Genomic DNA, 19976 nt, shown 5'->3' on the forward strand with positions numbered 1-19976 from the left:
AAGAATTCGCTATCTAAACAGAAACAACGAAGTGCTAAATGATTTAAAAAAATGAATAAAATACGCAAACCTTTCAAATTTTTTTGTATAAACAAAGTTGATTGACTTATGTCCAAATCCAATTGACAAAAATAAATTTTGTTTTAACTTTATTTCTAAAAGTAAAAACAACAAGATTTATAAATTTAAAATCAGTAATAAAAACTCATTAAATTATTAGAAGTTTCATCCAAAAAGTTTTTAATAAATTAAAAGAAAGTAAAAAAAAAAAAACCTAACAAATTCAATTCTTTATGGGCGCCTAAATTAGATTGCCGATAGTTTTTACATTTAAAAATAAAAAAAGTTTTTTTTTAAAAAAAAAAAGAAAACTTATCTAATTAATGAAGAAACTCTTCTTTATATATTCTTTTTAATAATAGATTGCCTTCAGAACAAGGTAACATCGGCGATCACGAAGTTAGTCCCACTGAAAATAATCTACAAGAAAAGTCGCGACAAAGAAAAAAAAGCTAAGCGGTGCGAAAAGGAACATGCCATATAACGATATGTGTTCTCAAAACTCTGATTCTGATTCTACAGCTCACCAATCAAGGCCATTTCAACATAACGAAACGAGCATCGTCTTTCACAGCGTGAGTCGACATCGGAACGTAAGAGAAGAGTCTTATATCGTTTTCTTATATCCTTGCGTGTCTTATATCGCTATATCGTTTTGCGCTCGTTGTCTTTACTCGACGGCTTAAATCAGATTTCTGATGCATCGCCTTGAATGAAAGTCACTGTATCGTCTTGCCGATATATGCTTTAAATCAATATATCTCGATACATCGATTTATAGCTCAGTCCTATCCATGGGTAAAGGATTACAGAGAGGCTAGACCTAATCTTTCCCGTATAATCCACATTTTGCCCATTCCTTATATATTTGTCTGTAGCTCTCACAATGGTGGAGAAGATCTGGCTGCAGTGGAGAGTAAAAGTGGGTTGAGGAAGACTAAAGCTGGTTTTTGGCCAAGGGATCGGCTCTCTTATTTTCAGGAATGTTGCAATGACTGGAATAGACTCACCCAGCCATTATTGATAAGATTGTCAATCTCCATTCTAGTCTCTTATACATAAGTTGAGTTGGTACTTTGGGATTATCCAGTCGACCATTTTCGCCGAAGCTGATATCGCCAAACCTAAACATTAGTGCCAAAGGATTTGGCGAGAGTTGGCAGGTCGACAGGATAATCCCAAAGAGGAATGAAGCACTTTGGGATTTTCCCGTCGATTGCACGAGGATAATGACTACTTGTTTGTTTGCTCTTTAAAAGCTATCAAGGACTTTTGGCCACCGAAATGATTTATATAATATTACATGTAAGGTTATTAGTAATTATTTATTTGTTTATCATTGTGATTTCATAAATTTATTGTGTTTAAAATGCTTATTTTGCAAAAACTAGCTCCGAAGGATTTGGCGAGCGTTGGCAGGTTGACAGGATAATCCCAAAGTACTGTTGAGTCGATATTTCAAACTGAGTGAAGAGAAAAGATTGCAGCTTGTGAGTCAATGAGAAACACAGCGTGATTGAGGGAAGTGGTACAACTGGAAAGATGAAGAACAGATTGTCTAATTGGCTCAATTTCAGTTTCAAAATTAGAGGCATTTATGCCAACCGGGCAAGAACCTTCAAACAAGGGCAAGCAATGCTTCTAAGATTTTAAATTTAGCTTCATGAAATGATTTTATAATTTTGGAATTTTTTGTAAAAGTAATGAAATTATAAGGTGTTACAGAAAACTTTTATAAATTTTATGTCTTAATAATTTTTTTTTTGTGTATACTCAACTTATTTTTGAACTGAATTTTTTTTATGTATTCATTTTCAGTGTTATTAAATATAGCTTTTTAATTGTAATTTATTTAAACTTTTTCAGGTCCAGGAGAGTCTGGTAAAAGTACATTCATCAAACAAATGAGAATAATTCATGGATTAGGTTATTCAGATCAAGACAAAAAGGATTTTATTATACCTGTATGTCAAGATGTTTTTAGAGCCATGCAAAGTTTAATTAAAGCAATGGTTATGCTTAAAATACCCTACAAAGATAAGAAAAATCTGGTACTTTTTATTAATTTAATTATTATGCTAATTTATAAAATTGTTTTTCTGTAGAGTTTTTAAATTTTAGCTATCTGAGCATGGCAAGGCAGTTGTTTCATACTAAAATTGCTAATTTAGAAATTTTTTTTTTTTTACTTGGGTTTGGAAAGTTATTTTAAGATAAAATTTTAACATATTACAGTTAGCATCTGAATTTTTAACATGATTCAAAGCACTGTTTCATCTGAGTTATAAATTTCTCTGAAAATGGTAGTCAAGAATTGTATTTATTTTAGCGAAAAGTGTCCAAAATTGTAATGATAGAGACCAATAAACACATAAAAAAAATTATGCAAGAGTTGGCATAATGGGACATGAGATCAATAACTTTAATTCGTTTCAAGTCACTGTAACATTAAAATTGCTTTAACTTATAGAGTTTCACATTGTTTTTCATATAATATGTGAATTGATTTGTTTTCACTTCGTGACTATTTGCCGAATTTTTTCATTGCCAACTGTTTTTGGTGCATTTATATTAACCTGTGTTTTGTATGTTTCATGTTTGTTTTAAAAGACTTTACTTTTATATCAGGAAATAGTGGAAAATTAAACTTGGAAAGTAGTTATTCTAATTTTTTTTACTCTTAAATTGTTGATGATTGAAAAATAATTGTATTAAATTATATAATAACTAATTACATTGATGTATATTTATTACCTCAAGATAATTGTTAATTGCTGAAAAATAAAAATTCAAAATAAATGCTGATCTAATTATTAGATTTCCATACATTTAAAAAGTAAACTAAGTAAGACTGATTAATTAATTCAAATTATATTTTAAGTTATAAGATCAGACACAAAAGATGCTTCTTTTGAATACAAATTTTTTTAACATTTTTTATTTAATGAATTCATATCCCATCCTCCAGAACATAAGGGATAACTACAATCTGGAATGAATTTTTCATTGTTTTTTTTGTTTTAAAAAATTAATCCTTAATTAGTTAAATTTTATAAATATAATAAGAATGGGAATATTTTTTAAATTAAATTGTACCAATACTTTTGAAACTATATTTCTGCTTAAAAAATTGTATTATGGTAAATCATAATGCATGATTTAAATTTATAAAAAATGGGAAATAGAAATGTATTATTATTAACTTCTAAAAAACAAGGCTAAAGAACAAATTAGAAAATTAAGTGTGAATTATTTTTTTTTCTAAGTGAGAAATTAAATTGTGCTACCTTATACCTTACCTTAGCTGCAAGTTCGCAAGTATTTCTGTAGTAGTATAATTTTCAAAATAAATATTCCATCAGAAAAAAAGAATCTGAAAAAGAATCTTTAACCAGTTTTTTATGCTATATTATGATAATTTTCTTTTAATACTCACTATGGGTACATTAATTTTCATAAATATTTTTGTAATACATTAAAATTAAGTGTGGCTTTAAAATTAGTTTATAATTATGTTTATTATAATTTTTAAAAATCTGAAAATCAATAAAAAATTTAAATTATCTCATAATACTTTGTAAATTTCTGGATTGGCGATTTCTTTAAAAAAAAATTGTTTTAACTTAATGATTTTATTTTTATAAAATCAGTTGATTTAAATTGGGATTCATATCAAGCAGATTTATTTAAATCAACAAACTTTGCTGGAAAGTAAGGTCCTTTTAGTTTAGTCAGGAGAGAAAAATATAAAGTATTTTTGGTTAATTTATTTTGTTGTGAAAGTGAAGTGTCAGAGAAGATTATAAGAGTATTCTATAGTGGAGCTTTAGTAATGTGAATCAGTTTAGACTAGACCAAACAAATACTACTGAAAACTTAAATTACATAACTTTTCATTAAATTAGTAGTCTAAAAACTACTATTGTTACATAATCTTTAAAATGAAAATAATGTAAATTACAATTTTTGATGATGAAGTGTTTAAATGTGTTAAAGCTTAATTTTTCAGGATTTTTTTTATTCATTTTTTAATTATATATTTTCTACAATATAAAAATCAAAATATTTCAGATTATGCAAAACTCAGATTATTCTGACTCCACTGTGTTAATAATTATACAAGACTTAATTTTTTCTTAAAACCTTTTGCATAACAATAAGATTTTTATGAATAATTTTTAAAATTACAATAATATGCAATAAAATTTAAAATTTTTTTTCCAGGCCCATGCTGAACTTGTCAGATTAGTGAATTGTCAAACTGTTACTGCGCTTGATCACCAGTTTGTTGTAGCAATTAAATCATTGTGGGCAGATTCTGGTATTCAAAAATGCTATGATCGACGTAGAGAGTATCAGCTTACAGATTCAGCTAAATAGTACAAACACTTTTGTTTTGCTAAAATTATTATGTTGTTAAATTTCTTAAACTAGTGGACTGCGCCGCCTGCTCGCTAACGCTCGCCACCCCCGAAAATTGCTACGCAATCTTATATGTTTTGCTTCGCAAACCAAGCTCGCTTCGCTCGCTGCTAACTTCAGTACATTGCATATGCACAAATTTCTAAGAATTCAAAACAATCATTCAAATCCATATTACAACTTTTAAAAAAAAAAAAATTACATCTTTTTAGTAAATACTAGGTCATTAAAATAAATTTGAATTCAAATAAATGACATGGAATTCATTAAACCTATTAGAAATGTGCTATAGTATAAAATCTTAAGATAAAATTTCTAAAACTGATATCTCTTTAAAAAGGTTAAAATTTTGGCTATAATTAAGTCTATTAAAAATTGAAATAAGTGAATTGCAATGTAAAAACCTGCATAAACAAATAAATTCTAGTAAAATAAATAAATTCGTGATATAAATAAAAAATCGTCAAATAAATTCGTAACATATAAATTCGTTAAAAAAAGCGCTTTCGACAAAATACTAAAATAGAGATCTATCGACAAAGACACTTCTGCCTAGCTTATGCTCTCCCTGGTTATTTCACTTTCCGTTTTTAAAAGCGCTATATGTTGAGCCACCTCAGCTAGATTTAGCATGTGAAATTTTTAGCGGCAATCATTGGTCGATTTTCTAGCGTTGCCATTCGGGGAGTTGTAGTGAGGCTTTTTTTTTGTCGCCGTGTAAGAGAAAAATATATATAGATGTTCTTAATTTAGATTTTTTGAAAATCTCAGATTACTAAATTTTGATTAGCCCTATCAAATACAAAAATATTCGCTAAAAGCTGTAGGGTTCACGCCAGTATGGCGAAAATTGTCCCCAAATGTTCTACAAAAGTTTCGTCTTTTAAGCTTACAATTGTCATAAACTGTTTGACTAGTTCTGTTTAAAATTTAATTGTTGTTATTTGAAATTGCATAGTTTAATAAAAAATTTGCGTACCTGGTCCGTTAAGAATATTTCAATCATTCAATACTAAGCAATGCAAAATAACTAGCTATAAAAAATATTTTTGCACACAATTATCTCTGAATAAATGAGTTATATAATTTTGTGCAATACAAGTATAAAGAATATAATCATTACATTGATTTGATATGAAATTTATTTTGTGTGATAAAATTTATCTTTAATATTAAATTTATTTTATTTGATGAAATTTTCTAATGATTGTAAAATAATTTTGATGTTATTGCAAATACTTTTAAGATATATATCTTGATGCATTTTTATATAGGCAGTTAATAATTTGTATCATTATATTTTATTAAATATTTAGATATTTACTTTATCACTACAGGTTTCATAGCTATCTTGATTTTCCTAATAAAATATATATTGTTTTTATTTATCCTGATTTTTAGTTTTTTATTCTGATAATCCCGATTTTTGTGAGTGTTCAGAAAATCCTGAATACTAAATGCAGATTTTTAAAAAATAGGTTTGAAGAATCAAAAGACTTGAATTTTTTATCTGATTCTAGTAAAAAATAATGCTAGTAGAAATTACAAAATTTGATTTTTCCAATTTAGGGACCATCTGCTATTTATATACATGGCTTAGACATTTAGTCTTACCCACATGATTAATTATTTCAACCTCTTAAGGAACTAAGTCATTCTATGAAAAGGAAACTCAATTAATAATTTTACATTTTCTAATTTTTATGATGGTTTCAAGGATGATATACTTAATTATTTTCTGCAAACACAGTAAAAAATTTTGTTGGGATTAATTTTGTGATTTCCTTTCTTTAATTAATTAAATTATTAATTCCTCTCTTTCATGGGATTTTAGGAAGGATCTATTCCAATCAACAGTACAGAAGTATCATAAAATTTAATGATGAATTGAGGTATCACCCACTAAATTTACTTTTGTACTAACATGTTATGCAGTATATTCATTGTGTTTTTGTTTCAAACTTATTGCAACCCTATTTTAAAATTATTTGATTAAAGAAATCTTGAACTGGATTACAAATTTTAATTAATATATATTGATGTGAGGGATTACTACTAATTATTTTTTTAACTATGAAACCTGTATAAATCTTGATTAAGCTTTATTATTTGATCTTCCTATTTATTATATCTCTTCAACCAACTTTTACTTGAAAGTAGCTCTTTTATTTGTTAACATAAACTTTTAGTAGTTGTCTTTAACTGAAAGTATGCAACAGTTTGTGGGAAATTTAAACTGAAATAAGTGGTGTTCTGCAGAAATATTTAACCCCGAAAAATTTCTGATGTTCTGATTAAGTATTTATGCTATTCAAATAAATGGTGGCAAACATCTACAGAAGAAATAAAATTTTTCTTTAATAAGTCTGTCATCACTAAAATGACAGCATATTTATTTTGACATATTTCAAATGGCTTTTAAATATTTATAAGTCAAAATATAATTAATTTGTTACTTATTGTATTTTTAGTTATCTGAATGATGTTGACAGATTGGCACGACCAAATTATGTTCCTACTTTACAAGATATTCTGAGGGTGAGAGTACCGACTACAGGTGTTGTAGAATATACATTTAATTTAGATTCTGTTATATTTAGGTAAAAATTGATTCGACATTTTTTTTCTTTCCTATTTCTAAAAAATTAATGATCTTTGGTCGAAGAGCTCAGTGATAAAATTAATATATAGGCTGTAAACTTTCTTGTTATTTGTATTTTTCTTTAGAATGGTTGATGTTGGTGGACAAAGATCGGAAAGAAGAAAATGGATTCATTGTTTTGAAGATGTGACATCCTTGATTTTTCTAGTTGCTATAAGCGAATATGACCAAGTATTGTTTGAATCAGATTATAATGAAGTAATTATTTTCTCATCTTTGCTAATGAAAATATATTGTTCAGTATACTTCATAATTTTCAGCTCTCAATTATAAGGTTGACTTAGATTAGTGGTAGACAGTCTACAGTTGATGTGATTTTTTTTTTTTTTGTGTGATTACATGTGATTTTTTTTTGTGATTTGCGAGCGACTTGCATCTGGATTAGGCTGGCGAGATGTAAGAGCAGATTTCTCTGAATATTGACTCAGATAAATGATAGCTCTTGATTCATGTTAAAATATAAAAGTGAAAATTCTTTTTCAAAGAATTTGAAAGTACATTTATTACATCTTTATATCCAGGTTTCAAAGTCTTAAAGTGTACAATGTGAAAATAAAAAAACATTACTTCCTAAATAACTTTTGACCTATCCTGGCATCCAAACGTTAACCTAATTCATAAAGAAATATGTAAAATTATACAAACTTTTGATTACTAGTATAAATGATACATTGTTTAAATTTGTATTTTTTTTTTTAAATTTATGAAAAGTTAACTAAAAAACTAAAAAAAAATTTTTTTTTTTTAGCCCACATATTTTTAGAAGTCAAAGGTCAATGAGAAAACATATTTGGATGAATGAGGTTATCCCTTTTATCTGAAAAGAATTGGGAATTAAAAAAATTTTATGGCCTAAAAAATAAGTTGAGCCTGACAAATATAGATTATAATTTATGCATTTGAGTGAGAATAGGTTGTTTATTTAAAAATATTATAAGCATATAGATTTCAAAAGAGCTCCTAATTTTGCATTAAAAGGTATCAGTTAAAAAATTAAATACTAATAAAATTTGTACTAAGACAAACTTATTTTTGTTACATCTGTAAAACAATTTTACTGTTTAAAGATGATCAATTCCCTTAAATGATAAAATATTATAGTTTTGTACCATGTATGTATAATTCTTCTTAATAATTTAAAACTTTATTGGATAAGTTGGCATAGTAAAAATTCCAGAATTAAAAGTGGTAAAGGTAAATATTTAAGAAAAAATTTACTTAAGTTTAGAGTTAAGTTAAGAGTTACTTAAGTTTAAAGCTTGCAGACTTCACCTATTTTCATTAGAGAAAAACTTACATAATCGTTTGGAAAGCATATTTTAGAAGTCATGGGACTAAAAAGAAAAATATCTAACTATTAAAATTGTAATGAAGCATTATTTTCATAACATTCATCATTACAGTCATTGTTGATAATCTTATTTTACACGATTGTAATAAATTGTATGCTTGAAAATTATGTGTTTTCTTTACCCCCCTTTTTTTAAATAATTGCAATTTTTGCTTTTCTAATTAATTTAATTTTAAAAATTTGCTTGAAGTCTTAAACTATTTTGAAAGACTTGTCTAGCAGTCACGAGATGAGCTTCCACCTCTAGGACTTGTTGGAGCCGGTCGCTATAGAACCAGACAAGTTGATTTATTTTTTTGGTAAGATAGGGTTTTGGTTTAGCGTTTAATTTTGGCTACTGCTTGCCTCCCTAATATTACTGTTTTTACTTAGCAAGCATTTCAATCTCAGTGAGTTCATCATTGTCCTTGTCTAAACCTTCTAGTGATTGCTATTACTAAGCATTTTTTTTTATTCGTTTGATTAATATAATTTCAAGTAGAAGTTAATCATTATATTGATATTTCACATAAGAGAAGCAAAATCTGAATAGAAATGTTATACTTTTGAAATTATTAATATACTTATAGCTGTTCTTTATTTTTTAATCTTTAAATCATCAAAAATTTTATAAATAATTTGTTATGTCAAACATATTTTAGCAGTTATCTATTTTTTTGAATGTTTTTTTTAAAAAAAATTATTAAAAATCTTATAAATACTAATGTTATATCTGTTTTGATTTTTTTCTTTATTTTTTAGAATCGGATGGAAGAAAGTAAAGCATTGTTTAAAACAGTAATTGCATATCAGTGGTTTCGAAACTCATCTGTTATTTTATTTCTAAACAAAAAAGATCTGCTAGAAGAAAAAATTTTATATTCTCACTTAGTAGATTATTTTCCAGAATATAATGGTGAGCAAAATGTGACTTTTAATGATTCATTTTAATGTAAGATTAATCTGGACTAATATAAAGGTGGATCAAATAAAAATAAGACTTATTAAAAACTAAATATTTAAATGTTATTTAAAAAAAAAAAATCCACATAATTTTCAAATTTCAATATGTAGTAACACAGTATTAGAAAGCACTTTTTTTGCACATATAATCATGTGAGCTGATGACATAATTATATCTTTTCATTATTTTTTTCCAATTTTGGTTAATTTTAAATTTTTCTTATTTCTTTCCTTGTTTTCTTTGCTTCTTATCTTGTCGAAATAGTAATTTGGCTCTATGCTATATGTTGTTTAGAATTTTTTCAAACCTGGTTTTTATTTTTGATGCATTTTCTGATATGTTAAAGTACAAATATGAATAAATTTTTATTGTGGGAAGATATTTTTATATGATGAAGGGTTCTGGATATAGCAAATTTTTAAACTAGACTGATTAATGCTTCTTACAAGGGAAACTAGGGAAGTGTGACTCGCCAATTTCGAAATAAACTAGTGGGATGTATGGATTATGAGGAATAATTTTAGGGGGCAACATTCGTTTCGGCCCATAAGAGGTCCTGTGAGAGATAAAAAACAATTCAATACATATAGAAAAACCGGTATTTTATTACTTCAATGCAGACTATCAGTTATTGTAATTGTCTCATACTCCAATTAATTTTGTGGTACTTTCGCGTACTGTATAAAGCATATTTATTGTCAAAATTATTTCGAAAATTTTATATATCTGTAGTTTTTCAGAAAAACAGAAGGTTAATTTGTTAGGCTAATTTTAAAAAAAAATTTGACATTAAATTTTTTACATTTTTTTCTTCAAAAATTTATGTAAAATTTATGTATGAGTATGTAATTGCAATCAATTAATTAATTTGCTAATTAATTTATTAATTTTCTAATTACTTAACCAATTAATTACAATTTAATTGAAATATGAGACAATTTCAATAACTAATAGTCTACATTGAAGTAATAAAATACCGATTTTTCTACATATTGAATTATTTTTTATCTCTCACAGGACCTTTTATGGGCCGAAACGAATGTTGCCCCTTAAAATTATTCCTCATTAGGCATACATCCCACTAGTTTATTTCAAAATTGCCGAGTCACACTTCCCTAGTTTCCCTTGTTAGTGAAAATATAGTGTATGTCTTATCATTTTTCTTACGGAAAATTATTTTATTTTTATTTTATAATAATATTCTGTTGAAACCAATTTTTTTATATTCTCATAACAAATGTAACTGAAAATTAAAAATGTTTCAAATATTTTGACAATGTAATAAACTATGCATTTATCTATTTAAAATATATATGTATGAAATATAAATTTGAAGAATAAATGTTGAACATGAATTAGATTTATACTTTTGAAGAATTATATTTAATAATGTATTTATATGATATATTTATTTTTATTCTTACTTTATTTATTTATTACTATTATTTTATTTTATTTTCAGGCCCAAAGAAGGATGCTACTCGTGCTAGAGAATTTATATTAAAAATGTTTGTTGATTTAAATCCAGATAGTGAAAAGTCAATTTATTCACACTTTACTTGTGCTACAGGTAATTTAATACTTTAGCTTTAGAAAATAGTATTCTCAAACGAAACAAAACTTACATTTCCTGTAGTTTCCTTACTGAACATTTATTTTTAAAAATAAAACCAGCCTGTTTAAAAATTAAAGCAAATGTAAATTTTTATTTCTTTGGCTGTACTAAGCCCATATTAAAAAAAATGAAACTTAATATTTAATATATGGATTTCTAAAAACAAGTTTCAAATTTGCTATGAACTGTAATTCATTTTCAACTGTAATTCTTTTGCCCAAATGTTGAAATCTACATGTTTACTCTTTATTTTTAGACTTACCTTTCCATATTTTTCCATACTTTACTTTTAGAATTTCTAATAGTACTTTTGTAGCAAACATATTCTGTGTGTGATGCAAACAAATTGCTAATTTCTTGTTTTTTAAATTTTTAACAATATTTAGTGACTACAATTTTTTTCACTTTTCAGATGAAAAGAATATTAGGTGTGTTTTCGCAGCCACAAAAGATTTTGTCTTTAAAAGGAATTTATGTGAGATTGGTATAATGTAAACAATGACAGATTTCTTCTCATCAGTGACAAATGTTATAATTATAAATTGTTCATTCTTAAAAGTTTGGTTTAATTGCTTTAAAGGTCTGGATCACAACCAGAACTTGGATCTTAAGGGGGTTTGAATTTTGTATCTATTCATTTGGCATTTAAAACATAGTTAATTATTAATATTAACTATTATATGAAATATGGTTTTCCCAAAGCTCATAATTAGCATCATTTGCAACAATAATCATTCATAAAATACATTTACATAAACTTTTTTGTTCATTACAGTTTAAACTTTGTTATACTCGTTTCTATGCATACTCTTTCTGGCAGTTTTTACTAATTACTATACTTTATTTTATATATATTTTTAACCAATGCCTTGCATTCTGGTTATCATTAAAGTTTTTAATTTTAAAATTATCATAAATTTTTTTTTTAAACTTATGATATAATTACTGGATTTTGGCAAAAATTATTAGGTGTAGGTTTTTCTGAAATTTTATAAAAAAAAAGTTAATGCACATTCTTTTTTTATTAGAAATGATTTTATTTCTGCTATTTATTTAGATAGGCCATTGAGATCCCAAAACCTGATTTAAATATTTCACGAGACAAGATTGTATTATAATTCTAAAGCTAAGCCAAAAACAAAACTATTTTATTCTTTTCATTTTCTGCATTTTGAGTGCTCTGAGAGGTGCATTAATACATTACCAAATTATCACATTTTGCATTCAAAGATACTACATAGTAATATTTATTTTTGGTCAAGTTTATATTTTTAGACAACTTTTTGCAATAGTCTTTTTAGTTCTAACAACCCTGTCTTTGTTATTGTTCAAAATAAGTCTCTAGTCTAGGGCTTTCTCATTTTTATATCAAACTTATGTTTTTATTTGAAAATGTTTTGTCAGATTATTGAGGTGACATTAGCAACAAAGATTCAAAAATTATAATGCCCAGCAATGCATGTACTTTAAAATTCTGATCAAGCCTGGAATGAAAATATTTAATAAAAAATACAATAAATTCTGATCAAGAGATACTTCTAATTTCGACTACAAATGAAAATATATAAAATGAAGTTAGCTAGTCTTTTTTTTATTCACTTATTTGTGTTTGTTTCTGTTTAAAAAAGTTTTAACCCTATTGCTGCGTAAACAAAAATAAATATAAAAAAGGAAATTTAATACTATATCCCTGATTTAACATCTGCTTCAAATTTTTCAAAAATTGGATAACGTCAGAGCATGTGATTTTTTTTAAAATGTGAAGTTTGTTCAAAAGTATTTAATTCTTAATATTCATATTCCTTTTCTTGTGTTTTGTTTTTCTGTTAAATAAAGAGGGTTATGCAGTAATAAGTTTCTTTAATTGAATAGTTGCATTAATTTAGATACAGTTATATGTGTTCATTAATATGCATACGAAAGAGTGTTGGGCATTTATATGTTTGGGCACGTTTTTCAAGCCCTGATTAGCAAATCACAGATTTACTATCATTAGTATAGTAAGTCATATAGCTCTGGAAATGTTCTGTCACCCCAAACTTCCTCTTATTGACTGATGGATTTCAAAAGTATTATCAAAGTAGAAAACTAATTCATTGTAAATAAATGATATTCTATTGTTGATAATGTCAGTTCAAATGTGTTATACTTGTGTTAATACCTTCATTTTTATGTTACTTATATAAAAAAAATTTAGTATTTTCTGATTGATGCTATACTTCTGCATGCTTCATTTTAATAAATTACTATATAATGATTGCAGTTATGTTCAGTTTACTTGTAATAAGTTGTTCTAAATTACAAGCATTTTTTAACCACTTTGCAATTAATTATTTAATCAATGGTAAGATTAATTATGTATTTTTTAAGTAATGAGTAGATTTTTTTTCTTCATAAAAATCAGATATGATTGGAAAGCTCGCCACTAGTCTTTGAAATTTTAATTGTATTTTTAAACATGTCCTTGAATTCTTTCTTTTGATTTTGTGTATATATTTTTTTATCTATGATAAGACCATGATTATTCCTTGCTTTGAAAAATAACATGAACATATCACATGTAAACAAAATCATTATTAAAAGTAACAGTAACTCTCCAAAAATTCTTTAACGTGACTTAAGCTTATCATTTTTAATGAATTTTTTTCTTATTAAATCATCAAGTATTTAATGATACATTGATGTGAATAATTCATGTTATTTATAAAAAAAAAAAAAAAAAAAAAAAAAAAAAAAAAAAAAAAAAAAAAAAAAANAAAAAAAAAAAAAAAAGAGAGAGAGAGAGAGTGGAATCTGAGTTTCTTATTAAAGTTTTTTTCTTCATACTAATGTAACTTTGCTAATTGCTTATTATTACACCAAAATAGTTAATAAAAATTATTAAAGTGTGAAATCAATAAAAAAAAAATGCTAGCAATCTCATAACAAAATGCTTTGAAAATTTTTATATGAATGGTTTAAAAAAAATTTTTTTTTGTGTCTATAATTTTTTAATGAATATTTTTTTAAAAAATGTTTATTTTAAGCTGATTTTAAAATCAAGTCACTAAAATATTGTTCACAAATTTGCATCCTAAGCAAAAATAATTTTGAGTGCACAAAATTTTTTTTTCATTTTACTTTTAAATTGAACTTGTTATTAAGAAGTATTGCTATGTTATACTGCATCCATAAGGAATTTTTCTATTAGTAGGACTTTCAATATTTTTACTCTTTTGAAATGATGATGAAGATTATGCAAATCTTTGTTGAAATTTAAAGGCAGCTGATTTTGTTTCCTATTAGTAAAATCTAATGTTACATGAGTAATTATCCCTAGTTTAGTGGAAGCTCCCCTCAGAATTTCAATTTGACAGTGAAGGGTTTTAAGATTCTTAATTTTTGCTTGGTAAACATTCTCCATATTTTCAGAAGAATGCTTTGCAAATTTTTGTGTTACAGATTACTTTAGAAATTGGAGCCGATCAAAAAGATTTTGAAGTTTCTATTATCATTTCCGCACCAGTTGGAACATTTTAAAAGAGATCATTGATGCAACAGTGCAAAGCACTCACAAGGGAGTATTCAGCAATGTTTAGAAGAAATGTCAAAAAATAGACTGCTTAGAGAAAATGTTATCAAATTTCCTGCCTTTGCTGGTTCAGAGAAGAGTTTGGTAAAAGTCTTGGTTGCTGCAAAACAAAGGACTTGATCTAGGAGAAATTTCCCTTAAACATTCTAGTGTTCTCTTATAAATAAAGTGTTATGTTTTTAAGATTTAAAGTAAAAAAAAATAAAATGAAATGCATTAATAATACAAATGGAATTGAAGCTAGAATTTAAAAGGAGAGCCAGATGCATTTAGGGATCAATAATTTAAATCTAATTAAGTGTTCTTATTTAAAATGACCCGTATTTTAATTAAGAGATATTCTAAGTACTTAGAGAATAGTATATAGTAAAAGAAAAACACATTTAAATTATCAAGCTTTCAGACAATTGATTAATTGTATCAAATTGCTGGCCTAAGATTAAAGAGAAAATTAAATGTTTTTATATGAAAGGGCAACTAGGAAAGAAATATAGGAAATAATATATTTAACCACACAAAAAAATCAAATGATAAAATATTAAAGCTTGAGAATTTAAATATTTTAAAACAGAATTGTTTCAAGAATAAACATTTGTAGTGGGTGCATGCAAGAAATAATTCACTTTCAGACATAAAAAAAAAATCTATTTATTTATTTATTACTATGCAGTTGCACTAAACCTTGTATTATTATGCTGGTGAATTCAAAAATGAAAGAGAAAGTAAAAATTGGGTACATTACAAGAATAAAATATTCCGTGTAAAAGTAAATTAATCTATGTGAATAGTTCTATATTAACATAAAATGTGTAAATGACTTAAAAAGTGAGACAACTGGATAATGTTATTTTGATTTTTTTCCACTCCAAGTAAAAATAGTTTAGTTAATAATGTTATTTATTTTGTATAAGTCTAACAGAAGTTAAATTTGACTTGAAAGTAAAAAAAGGTTGATGCTGAATGAATTATGCAATTAGATGTTATGTGATAAAAAAAAGATAAATTTAAGTATCCTTGCTTCAAACAACCCATATTTTTTATCCTCTACTTGATATTCTTTTCTACTGTAGAAACTGCATTTTTATTTCACAAAATTATATCAGTTCTTTGAAGAAAAAAAAAGGTTTCAAAAAAACATTATGCAGAAATACTTGCACTCTAAACTGATAAATGTCTAACACTACAAAAGAAATTTCTAAGGGAACTGCTAGGAAAAAAAAAAAATTATTCTGACTTCACTTATACTAAAAACTTAAAAATAATTTTCAAAGCAACTAACAAATTCTACATCATATAATATATGAAAAATCATATAATATATGATTTACTAGTAATCATCAAAGGTTTTTAATTGAACACTATTTTAATACACCTATGTAAGTCTGTTAAAGTAACAAAAGAAACTTTATTCAGTTTTCATAAGTCAATAACGTTTTTTATTATTAATTAAAGCTGATACTTTTGGGAGCAGATTCTAAATAGTTGGAACATAATTTATAAATAAAAAAGATCAATTTTAATAAATTAGCAAGTTTGGGAAACGATTAAAAGGGAGAAAATCTGATTTTTCTTTTCTTAGATAACTATTGTTTCAGAAATTTTTAAAATTGATTTTAATATTTTATTCCATTACTGTTGTTGAACAGTTGACCCTAATTTGAGTTTATACTACCAATGTTCAACTCCGTTGGACATCATTAATTTTTATTTTTCTAAAATTTATAGTTGATAACTGCCAATTCTAATTTAGTTTCAAGGAGTGCTAAGCTCATTTACGTTTCAGAGGTGGTTAGTTTAATGATAATCACGTTAATAGATCAAAATGATTTTTAATGTATTGAGTTCAAGCGTATAAGAATAAAGCTAACCATCAAATAAAATTAACAATCAGAAAATTATTTTCTCACTATTTATGACATAAGTTCAAAAACTGTAAAAAATGATAGCCCATATTCTCCTGCAATCGTGTTTGAGTATTAGTGACATTTATTTCATTCAAATTCTCATTAAATAAATTTGGGAATGGCTACAAATTTGTAATTATTAGCGATTCTAAAAGCTTCCACTTTATAAGTAAAAATAATAAAAATTGAATATAAAAGCGAAATATAGCGTCAAAATATTATTTGTGAAAAAAGTTTACATTTTAATGCTGTAAGATGGTTTTGCCCAGTTTAAAGTAATGAAAAATCTAGTTCCAGTGCTGAAAAGAGGGGGGGGGGTATTTACGTATCATGATCTGCCACGCTAACTACTATCTTAGCCAAATTTATTCTAAACGGGAAAATTAAAAAAGAAAACTTTGAGAGGTTTGCTCGGAGGTAGCTACGAGTTGGTCCCTTTCTGTGATGTTTTTTTAAAAATTTAGTTTCTCTCGGGGGCCGCTGGCAAGAAGTTGCCAAGACTAGGTGATTATTCCGCCACAGACCACGATATCTTCTCTGATGCTGAAAATACAATTTCTTAAGTTTTTAAAATTTCTTTTTTGTCTCTTGTCTCAATTTTAATATTGAGCCCGTAAACAGAAAAAGTGATGAAGCCAACCTTATTAACATTATTCTTTTTATCTTTTGTAGCTTACAGCTTTATTAGTATATTTTATTTTCAATTTTTGTAAAGAATTGTAAATCCCATTTATTTTAAATTCATATTGCTTAATGAACTCAAATTTGCTTAAAAAAACAATGGGAAAGTCTTTTGGCTGATAGTTATACCATATTTTTAATTATACAAAACAATCACTAATTTAGTAACGTATCTCGTCATTACTGGAAAATCGATTATTTGTACGAACTTTCCGAAATTTTTACCGTTAAAAACAAATAAAACAATTTTAAGATTATCTTTTAATACACATAGCAAGTAAAATGAAGCTTGTAATAACTTTAAATCATTTCAGCCTGTCTAATGAATGAAGCTTCAGATTTCCTGTAGTATAATTGGGATTAATTCAATCCAAGGAGTGAGCCGATTTCTCATTACCACACCCCACCCAGCATGGAGTAGTTACAGTATGCGTGTGTGACAAGATCTGTGATTGGTTATATATTGTGCAGACACACTTGGTATTTGTTTCACAATGAACCCTGAGATGTCAAATCGGTAATCAAAAATTCATGCATATCACTGCTGTACAATATTTTATAACGAAACAAGTTATTGAAGTTATACATTCAAAGCTGGGTTCTTCGGGGGTTGTAGGCCAACATGGCGTGTTGCCTTAGCGAAGAGGCAAAAGAACAGAAAAGAATCAATCAAGAGATCGAAAGGCAACTTCGGAAAGACAAGCGAGATGCTCGCCGAGAACTTAAATTACTACTGTTAGGTATGAATCTAATTATGCACTGTTGTTTTTCAAGTAGAATATTGATTAAATTAGTCTAATATATCCATATACCTGGTTGTATAACATTATTTTGGTATATACTTTTTCGTTCAAGGTTTATGCAATGATAATTGATGTAGATGGGTTCGGATATATCCGTTCACATTAATTTAGGGAATGATGTTTAATTTGTTCTTTCCCCTATTTCCTTTCAACTAAAACTTAATGTGATTATTCACTGTATGATATTAAGCAGTTTTTATAAGTGTAAATAGAAAATGTAATGGACAAAATTAAAATGATGCAAATATAATTTAAGCATCCACAGGATCTAGAAACTGATTAAAGCGAAGCAAATTAGTAATTAATAGCTTTTAGCTTACATTTTAATAAAGTCGTTTGTTCTTTTAAATGTGCTTATAATAAAAATATCACTTACCATTTATGTTTTAATGAAATATTGAATTTATCATTAGCTTTTTACTTGATTGTTGGAAAAATGAAGATTATATGAATGTTTACAAGTTGTGGTATATCAACTTTATAATATACATGTGGATAATATTTTACATTAAGGGAAAGTATGTTGTTTACATGTATTTTTGAGATGAACATAATCATTCCGATATATTAATAATTTGTATTCAGAAGACTTAAATACTAGGCTGTTAGAAGTTTTAATAAGGTTTCATGTATATCAAGAAAATTATGTTTAAAACATAGTAAAATTGTCTCTAAAGATCACCTTAGATATAAAGCACTGTGACAAATAAACCTCTTTTACTATTAAAATTAACTTAAATATGATAAATGCACTTAAGAAATCAAAACAGTTGCAATTATCTGTGATATTTTTTAAACCTTTACTAACCGTTTCCTTCATTTAGTTTTAATACTCTAGTATAAACAATGTAAATTAAGTTTTCATAAGTGGTAGTAAAATATTTGCTTTAAAATTATGTTGAGTACGATGACAGAAAATTAATATGAATATATATATATATAATTGACCAAATTGTTGTGGTATTTTTTAATATTTAAAAAAAATTAAAAAAGAAACTTTCGTGTTTAATTTTTATATTATTTAAGTGAAAATATGGATTGGCACTTAGGTGATATTTCCGTATCCTTATCTGTTGCGCAGACTACAATCGCCGAGGTGCCAGATAGATTTTAAACATTCAATTTTTTAAAAAAAAAAAAAAAACATGTGGATGTTTCCTCGGGGGTGGCTACGAGTTACAAATTTCGAGTTGGTCCTTTTCTGTGTTTTTTTTTTTAAAGTTTCTCGTTGGCCGCTGCCCGGTAGTTGCCAAGACTTGGCGATTATTCCGCCATAGATCATTATATGGATCTCCCCGGCAGCTCTATGAATACATATAACTTAATATTCAGCCAATGAATATTAATTCCCATTAGCTTAAGGTATATTTTATATCATTAAGGATTAAAATCTTGTTTATGACTTTTGACTTGTTTATGAACGGAAAGAAACTCATTGAATTTAAAGTTACCTGCTATATTTATTTTGTGTAAAACAATGAACTTACCATAGAGATAAGAATAAAAAGTGTAGGCATAACATAAGTAAGAGTGTGTAGTATTGAAAACATTGAAATGTTAAGGTGAAATGCATTTCACAGACAAGTTTGTTTTTCTTCTCTTGTAAATGTAGTGAGAAATATGTAAAAACATCCACTGAATTTCACTCGTTAGGTATCAAATGTTGATCATTCATTAATATCATGGAGAGGAAGAGTAATAATTTTGTCATCTATTCTAAATTTTAATACTGGGAATTAAATTGGTATAGTAGGGAACCGATTATCCGGAACGATCGGGACCATCGCTATTCCGGATAACTGATTTTTCCGGTTTTCTGAATCTCTACAAAGAGCCGTTTTTTTTAATTGTTAAACCCAACTAAAAGAAATAATATTTGGAAATAATCTTAAAAAGAAGAAAAAACTAAGTAATACACTAATGATTATTTCCAAAATGATAGTAAGGTAAACAATAAACATCTT

At 26.4% G+C, this 19976-nt stretch overlaps 2 protein-coding genes across 5 annotated transcripts in view; both read left to right on the top strand.

Moving 5' to 3' along the window:
* LOC107447571 (guanine nucleotide-binding protein G(q) subunit alpha) overlaps positions 1-13315 on the top strand; it is a 15835-nt gene extending 2520 nt beyond the window's left edge. For all 4 annotated transcript variants that reach the window (XM_043041728.2, XM_016062505.3, XM_016062504.4 and 1 more), the window contains exons 2-8: positions 1927-2111; positions 4285-4439; positions 6954-7082; positions 7210-7342; positions 9237-9390; positions 10901-11008; positions 11466-13315. In XM_043041728.2, the coding sequence (XP_042897662.1) occupies positions 1965-2111; positions 4285-4439; positions 6954-7082; positions 7210-7342; positions 9237-9390; positions 10901-11008; positions 11466-11548 (909 nt within the window). In that variant the 5' untranslated portion in view covers positions 1927-1964 and the 3' untranslated portion in view covers positions 11549-13315. The remainder of the gene's footprint in view (positions 1-1926; positions 2112-4284; positions 4440-6953; positions 7083-7209; positions 7343-9236; positions 9391-10900; positions 11009-11465) is intronic.
* Positions 13316-17419: 4104 nt separating this feature from the next.
* LOC107447572 (guanine nucleotide-binding protein G(q) subunit alpha) overlaps positions 17420-19976 on the top strand; it is a 31735-nt gene continuing 29178 nt past the window's right edge. The window contains exon 1 of the mRNA XM_016062506.4: positions 17420-17949. Coding sequence (XP_015917992.2) covers positions 17832-17949 — 118 coding nt within the window. The 5' untranslated portion in view covers positions 17420-17831. The remainder of the gene's footprint in view (positions 17950-19976) is intronic.

The sequence above is a fragment of the Parasteatoda tepidariorum genome, chromosome 1, assembly GCF_043381705.1.
Source record: "Parasteatoda tepidariorum isolate YZ-2023 chromosome 1, CAS_Ptep_4.0, whole genome shotgun sequence".
In the NCBI taxonomy this organism is placed as follows: domain Eukaryota; kingdom Metazoa; phylum Arthropoda; class Arachnida; order Araneae; family Theridiidae; genus Parasteatoda; species Parasteatoda tepidariorum.